The sequence below is a fragment of the Bison bison genome, unplaced genomic scaffold (genome assembly GCF_000754665.1).
Source record: "Bison bison bison isolate TAMUID 2011002044 unplaced genomic scaffold, Bison_UMD1.0 scf7180017864519, whole genome shotgun sequence".
NCBI lineage: Eukaryota > Metazoa > Chordata > Mammalia > Artiodactyla > Bovidae > Bison > Bison bison.
This window is the reverse complement of record NW_011495072.1, coordinates 6,037,016-6,045,263: the sequence shown is the minus strand read 5'-3', so window position 1 is coordinate 6,045,263 and position 8,248 is coordinate 6,037,016. Positions and strand designations below refer to the sequence as shown.

General features: G+C 41.0%; 1 protein-coding gene across 3 annotated transcripts in view; it reads right to left on the bottom strand.

The window, feature by feature from the left end:
- Window positions 1-833: 833 nt before the first annotated feature.
- DENND2C (DENN/MADD domain containing 2C) overlaps window positions 834-8,248 on the bottom strand; it is a 94,259-nt gene continuing 86,844 nt past the window's right edge. For 2 of the 3 annotated variants that reach the window (XM_010830761.1, XM_010830763.1), the window contains exons 17-19: window positions 4,159-4,395; window positions 3,827-3,913; window positions 834-2,779 (exon numbers count right to left, since the gene is read on the bottom strand). In XM_010830761.1, the coding sequence (XP_010829063.1) occupies window positions 2,748-2,779; window positions 3,827-3,913; window positions 4,159-4,395 (356 nt within the window). In that variant the 3' untranslated portion in view covers window positions 834-2,747. Of the gene's footprint in view, window positions 2,780-3,826; window positions 3,914-4,158; window positions 4,399-8,248 lie in introns of all 3 variants that reach the window. The other variant, XM_010830762.1, reaches the window with a different exon arrangement.

The window sequence follows — 8,248 nt, the reverse complement described above, 5'->3', positions numbered from 1 at the left end:
TTTTGTTTTGGTCGGATATGACGTCACTTCGTGGTTTCCCAGAGTCCCCGTTGCGTCTGTTTCCTGTCCCCGCTTGCTCCATCTTTTTTGCCGTCGACTGGCAGCGAAGTGCGGAGGATTTGGGGCTTTCGGTTTCGACCAGGATTTGAGTATCTGGAAGTGGAATCCTTTAAAATTTTTGGAGGGAACTGGCTGCAGGATTTGGCGGGGAGAAAGATACTGGGTTCCCACCTCGGCATTAACTCCCCTACCCTTCCACCTTCTTCCCTTAAACTTCTTTCCCTTTGCAGTTCCTTCCTGTATTCCCATTATTCGTTGTTCTCGGCGTCCTGAGAAGCTTTGCAGTGAATAAATGCAGGGAGTGGGCTCTAGTCTGCGGTTAAAATTGCGAGGCTTTAGGCCTGCAGAAGGAAATGAACCTGATCTCCCCGCCCCAGGGCGAGATGGGTGACTGCACATTAATCCCATGTTTTAAAAAGGCTTATTTTTGCCTTCAGGGCGTGTCTAAAATCCAGTCATTTTGCCTTTACATCTTTCGGTCAAGAAGAGCTCTTCTCATTGCCTCCAACCATTCCTGCTATTGCTGATGCTCGTCTGGTCCCTGGCTTCTAGTTCCCTTCGACCAAGCAGGGAAAGACCAAGTAATGTAGCAGCAGTATACCCTGTGCCGGTGTGCAAATCTAGACCCGGACTTCGCCAAGAGCTTGAAAATGTTGGCCACGGTTATCAGGCTTATCCTTTACCTACCTTTAGATAAGTGTGTTAGCTTTCGATTTAAATGAAGTAAAACATCTTTACAACTTAAGCAATTTTATTTTAAATTCTCCAAGAGCTCCATGGTATTTTTTTGTGTTTATTCATTAAAAGATCTGTGAACAATATTTTATACAAATCTTGAGCGATTATCTTACAAACATGTCCAGAATTCGTAATTCTTTACAAAAACAAAACAAAACAGACTTAAGGAAGCAGCTTCAGATGGGAGGGATAAAAATAAGACTCCCATCCCTGAAGTACAGGGCTCCTCACAGAGGGATAAACACTCAATTCCCAGTTACTGATTGTTCCCTCAGGGTGGGAGTGTCAGAAGAGACCAAATGGGGAAATGTCTGGTAAAAGTCCCACTGGGGTAAGCTGCTTGATAAACATTTATTTTTTTTAAGACACGGGCTCAGTTCTATTTTTCTGGACCCACATCTATAGGAATTGTATTAGACAGCACCCATCTTACATGTTGTCTGCTTCAGATCCATCCACACACACCTGAATGGGTTGTAATGACAATACTGCAAAAGTCAGTAAGTTGTATCATAACACAACTTAACGATGTTTTAAGTTTGAATATTTTTTATGCAGTTAAAGCCATCAGCAGGAGTTGAAGAAAACAAACTGACACTTGCTATAACATTTATCAATTAAAATTACACCATGGCTGACAAATTTCTCTTTCAAATCACTGCTACTACTTTAGATATTAAAAGTTGGGGTGATTATGTGGTGTGTGCCCAGGAAATGTCCATATTCTGAGTCCAATTTAGAGAAAAAGTCCAACATTTCTAGAAGAACCAAGAAAAGAGTCTCAGCTGGACACCTGTAGCATGAAGTCCTGTATCCTCAGAGCTGCAAGTTGGCTCTGGCGCACTTCAGCTTAAAGCAAAAAACAAAACAAAAAAACCTTTTCCAATAGCTATAATCCCACAGAGCCCAATTTTCCATCTGTAGGAATAACCAGTTTTGTTTTAAAAAAATGAATGGTCCTGGCTTCAGTTTAAAGTTATTTAAACTCTGAATTCCACTTTCTTCATCAATGAAATGAGAGATGCAAACAGTTGATTTAAAGAGTAAATTAAAGATGACATACACACACGTAGCATTCACGGCACAAGATGGACCCTGAAAAAGAAGGTAGTTTTCATGCCCTTGAGACAAAATTTTCCTATTAGTTATATATTTTTTCTCTTTTGGTCATGTCACACAGCACGTGGGATCTTAGCTCTCTGACCAGGGATGGAAACTGTCCCCTGCAGTGGAAGTGTGGAGTCTTATGCACTGAACCACCAGGGAAGTCCCCCTATTAGCTATAATTTCCCAATGTTTAATGTCGATACATGAGGGACAAGCTACCCAAGTGCCACACAACGTGGAAGGAATGTTGTAGGGTATCTGTTTTTATAAGATACTCAACAACAGTGTTAATAAATAGGACTTCCATGTGAGATTCCCCTAGCTTTAAACACTTCCCCCCCGCCCCGCCCCTCAAAAAAGAGATGAGTATATTCCTTAAACAGCCCATATGTTTAAAGCTGCCATGGTATTTCAGTGATGAGAATTACGTGTGAAGGGCTTGTGTCCTCTACTTGTATCATGCCTCCCTAGTACCTTAAATGCAGCACTTTTCTCACTGTGCTCGACTTTGAGCTGTTTTAAAAAATGCAACACCATGTCCTTCTCTTGTAAAAGACAAGTGTCTTCATAGGCTAAACTCAAAACACAAAGAATGAGCCAAGACTCAAAAGGCCACTTGAAAAAATCTGGAGGCAGACAGAGTAAAGGAAGTATAGGTTCCAGACTACTCCCAACAATTCTCCAGTGGTTACTACAGCAGCAACAGGAGAATCCTCCTCCAAGAACCTGGCCCACTCTGTAACCTTTCAACATTTTGTAGAATACTTCAGGGCATCCTGACTCTTGGAAAAATAGTTTCTTTGGCAGTTTCTGTTCTATTCAGGATGGAGGCAGTCAAGATTTCATTTCTTCTGCAGAAATTTCATTTTACTTCCTAAAGGAAAAAAAGAGTGAACTCTCATTAGTTAATTTTTATTTAGGATACATTATTTGATGCAAGGGATTAAACCTAGTCATTCAGAACAGCCCAGGAGTAAGCTGCCATCTCAAGTTATCAGTTGATGTGTTTAACCACCAAAAAACCTAAACCAAACATACACACACAGAACCCCCAAACGTCTATTTGTAGACACAGAAGGAAACTCAGACATTATCTAATCCTGCCATTTTCAAATCTGACTGCAGGTTAAAATTGCTTTTCCTGCTCTCCAGAGATTTCCTGGAGCCTGGTGAGGGGTGGGAGTGGATTTTATTAATTTTTTTTTTGCCGCACCATGCAGCCTGCAGTGTGGGATCTTAGTTTCCCGAGAAGGGATTGAATCATGCCAATTGCGGTGGAGGCTCCAAGTTCTAACCACAGGACCTCCAGGGAATTCCCTGAATTTTCATTTAAGTTCTCCAGAGAGTCTAATATTGTAGTCACAGCTGAAAACCACTGATCTAATCTAACACTGTGGTATAAAGATAAAGTAACAGCCCTAGGCATAATTTGAAGTGTAAAATTAGAGACTTGCAGGAAATCCTCTTTTGCTTCAGATGCCCTTAACCAGGTATTTTTAACCTGGAGTGCATGGATGGGCTTCAAGGGGGTCCATGAACACCCTAAAAGTATATGCAAAATGTGTTTATATGCTCCAAGGGTATTTTTCTGGAAAAAGGTGCAGTTTTTAATAAGATTCTCCATAGGATGTGGTCTAGAAAAAGATGAATAATTATGGTATGCAAAATTCTTATAAGGAAGCTTCATCTGAGGAAAACAGTCCCATGGACAACTCTGACGGAGAATCCTAACGTCTGAGAGTCTTGTCATTCTCCAAACACTGTGGAAATAGGGTAATGGTTTCTGGTCACTGTATTCGAGGTTATATTGTTGATGTGATGGTAAAGCTTTTGTGATGAGGCATGCTTACACAAAAGTTTGTTATCTTTTTTTTTTTTTACTATATTTATCTAATAATAATAGGAAAACACAGCAACTTACCAAGACTTCGCAAAATTCTATTCACTCCGCTGGGCTCAGACTCAGGAATTGTTTCCAAATATTGGAGCGCCCGGACCTCAAACAAACCTACAAAGAAAACTCATGCTGCTCAAACTGTCATACACTCAAGACTGAAAAATCAACTGAATAAAACTCTGTGCTCATTACCAGTGTGCTTCCGGAGCTAAAACAATATCACAAAATAAAAATTTTCCCATAATAAACAACTGATCGTGAGTCCTTGTAGCCTTATGTTATTTTTTGTTTATATTATTTTCAAATCTTTCAAGTGTTCACTAAATACAGAGGGAGACCTTTAGGATGAAACTGACCTTTCACCCCACTTTTCCGAAGCTCTCGGTCCTGGATGAATCCTGCAAACATTTGAGTTTCCATGAAGAGATCCAGGAAGTGGCGTACACTTCGGGAGGTGTGAGATTTACGAAATGGCTCCCTTTGGAATACACGCTCCCCACGCTCAGTGACAGTCATGCTCAAAGAATAATGTCCCACCAGCTCCACAAAAAACCTGACAAATGCTTCGGACACCAGAGAGTTGAGTGTCACATCTTCTGCAAAATGAAAGAAAATAGAAAGGGGAAAAAAAATCCCCTAAGTTTTGTGTTTATAGGGACACTGGCTCTGGTTATAAAAGTGACACCTAGGGAATCATAGATTAAAGGTCAGAGAATAAATATAGGAATCCTCATTCTCAGCTTTCTTGCTCTCTTCATGACCAGAAAAATAGCAAATGGCTTATATCCTTACCGTCACTGTCTTCCCACACATACTGTGGTCTGCACATCTGTAATTTCCCTGGAACTGCTCTTTCAAAGACCAGTGAGAACCAGCTGAGTTTAATCTACTCTTCAATTTTTAATCCTCCTTAAAACTCTATGCTGCACTTGTGCTGCCCTCCTCCTCATTCCTTCCGTCTCCCACAATTTGATGGTCTTCCTGATTCCTCTCCTGCCTTTATGACCAAATATTTGTTTTACTCTTGACTCTTCTTCTTCTTCCTGGGATTGGTCTTTGGACCCCTTCTCTTCAACATTCCTTTCCTTAAAGAGCTAACTGGCATGGAAAGAGAGCTGACTTTCTTTGTCAATAATTCTCAACCTCAGATCTCCAGTCCTGATATTTCACAAAAATTCACCTTCCACACTTTCAGGCTACATTTTAGGTGATCATCAATTGGCTGTCCCATTAGCATTTATATTCCTTTTGTCTAAAAGTCACCATCTAGGGCATTTCCTGGCAGTCTAGTGGTTAGGACTCTGTGCTATTTGCCCAGGGCACGGGTTTGATCCCTGGTCTGGGAACTAAGACGCTATAAGCCACTGCTGCTGCTGCTGCTAAATCGCTTCAGTCGTGTCCGACTCTGTGCGACCCCACAGAGGGCAGCCCACTAGGCTCCTCTGTCCCTGGGATTCTCCAGGCAAGAACACTGGAGTGGGTTGCCATTGCCTTCAATGCATGAAAGTGAAAAGTGAAAGTGAAGTCGCTCAGTTGTCCCCAACTCTTAGTGACCCCATGGACTGAAGCCTACCAGGCTCCTCCGTCCATGGGATTTTCCAGGCAAGAGTACTAGAGTGGGATGCCATTACCTTCTCTGGCTACAAGCCACAGGGCTCAGCCAAAAACAAAAAGTCACCATCTCAGGTCCTTTTAGGAAATTGGTAGACTATAAATCACATAAATAAACAATGCATGTCAAAACCAAATTCATTTTATTTCTCCACCAAATCAGTTTCTCACTCAACTTTCTCATTTCATATTGCATCATGATTATTCCATAATAAATAATAATTTAATGAGTGCTTTTACAAATGTAGTAATAATCCAGACAGGCAGACGTATCATTTCCTTGTTACAGCTGAGGAAAATCAAGCTCAAATCAAAGACATTCTCAGGTCACCTCACCCAGTACCAGAGAGAAGCTGCAGGAACCCCCAATTCAGGTGATTCTTAACCACTGTAATCTAGCACACTGTGTCTCTTGCTCTTTCCTGTGGGCTGACTGGGAATCTGGGACTGAAGTTTAATCAGATTTCTACCATGAAACAGCTGTATAATAGTGGGCAACTTGTTTTACCTCTCAGGGCCTCTCTTTCTGTATCTGCACAATGAGGTGGCTGATTAGGCAATTTCTAAGGTCTCTTCTGACATTACATTTTTTAAGTTTTTTATTTTATGTTGGAGTGTAGCCAATTAGCAATGTTGTGATAGTTTCAGGTTTTATAGCAAAGCGACTCAGCCATACATATATGTGTATCCATTCTCCCCTAAACCCCACTCTTGACATTACATTTTTAATTTTTTTTAAGTTATTTATTTATTTGGCTATGCTGGGTCTTAGTTGTGGCATGTGCAATGTACTTCTCTGACCAGTGGCTGAACCTGGGCCCCCTGCATTGGGGGCACGGAGTCTTAGCCTTGGGACTACCAGGGAAGTCCTTATGTTTTTATTCTAATCTAGATTTCCATTATATTTTGTTCAACAGACTTTCTTCTCATCTGTTTTTTTCTGCAACTGAGAATCCATCACTGCTTTTATGGTCAACACTTTTGCCCCACTCTCTTATTCCTTCCAGTTATTGTCCCATCCCTCCTCCAGTTTACAGCAAAAAATTTCTCGGAAGATTTGTTTATACTTAGGGGGTCCCTAGTGGCTCAGCGGTAAAGAATTGCCTGCCAATGTAAGAGACTTGGGTTCAATCCCTTGGTTGGGACAATCTCCTGGAGAAGGAAATGGCAACCCACTTCAGTATTCTTGCCTGGGAAATCCCACGGACAGAGAAGCCGGCGACCTACAGTCCATAGGGTCACAAGGAGTAGGATACGACTTAGCGACTAAACAACAACCCACTTTCTTACACCTAATTCCCTTTCTTTTAAAAATTATGTTTTTCAATACCTTATCTCCCATCCTTTGTTTCTCTTTTAATGTATATACATTATACATTCTTTTACATGCATGAATATTTCATAAGCCCAGCAATGAAATGACCACACAAATGCCCACCATCAAGATTAGAACAGAACATCACGTGTATCTCTGAAGTTCTCTGTGTGATGTCCTCTCAGTGGTATTCTTCCCCTACTTTCCAATAGAGGGTGACCGTTATTTGGAATTTTGGTATTTCATTTACTTTACGTAGTCTTACTACACACACGCAACCCCAACAACTTAACCCCAACCCCTAACAAGGTTCTGTATGTCTTTGAACATTATATAAAACATTATCTTCTACTGAAACTTATTATTTTATTCAGTGTGTGTGTATGTTTAATCTTTTTTTTTTGGCTGCGCTGGGTTTTTGTTTCTGAGCAGAGGCGTTCTCTAGTTGCGATGAGCGGGGCTACTCTCGAGTTGCGGTGTGTGGGCGTCTCACTGCAATGGCTTCTCTTACTGCAGAGCACCGGCTCTAGGGTGTGCAGTCTTCAGTAGTTGTGGCGCACAGGTTTAGTTGCTCCAGCTTGTGGAATCTTCTGGGACCAGGGATAGAACTGGTGTCCCTGCATTGGCAGGCAGACTCTTAACCACTGGAAGTCCTCAGTGTGTGTTTTTAAGATTCTTTTTTAACGCTATATTCTCTTGTCAGTGGACACTGAGGTTGTTTCTAGTTTTTGCTATCACATATAATACCACTACAAAAATTATTGTACTTGTTTCCTAGTTATCATGTGCAAGAGCTCTCTTGTGTATATATTTAAAATGGAATTGTTGGGTTGTACCCACTCCGGTACTCTTGCCTAGAGAATCCCATGGAGGGAAGAGCCTGGTGGGCTGCAGACCATGGGGTGGCTAAGAGTCGGACATGACTGAGCGACTTCACTTTCACTCTTCACTTTCATGCACTGGAGAAGGAAATGGCAACCCACTCCAGTGTTCTTGCCTGGAGAATCCCAGGGACGGGGGAGCCTGGTGGGCTGCCATCTATGGGGTCGCACAGGGTCGGACACGACTGAAGTGACTTAGTAGCAGCAGTAGCAGGATATATATATACACCTTTAACGTTACTAGATGATGCCAAATTGTTTTTCCAAAGGTACTGAACTAATTTAAACATTCTCATCAATACTTGATATTGTCAGACTTTAAAATTTTTACCAATATGGTGGATATAAAATGGTATCTCAGTGTGGTTTTAATTTACATTTTCCTGATTTTGATGAGGTTCTATATCTTTTCATATATTTGTTGGCCTTTCATATTTCCTCTTCTATGAAATGATTGTTCATATCTTTCCCCCATTTTTCTCTTGGGTTGACCATCTTTTTACTTTTAAATTGGAGGAATTTTAAAAACTAAATTTTAGATACTATTCCTTTGTTAGTTATATTTGTTGAAAATGTCTTCATTTAGTTTGTATCTTGTTTTTTATTCCTTTTCCATGGTGTCCCTTGATGAACAGAAAA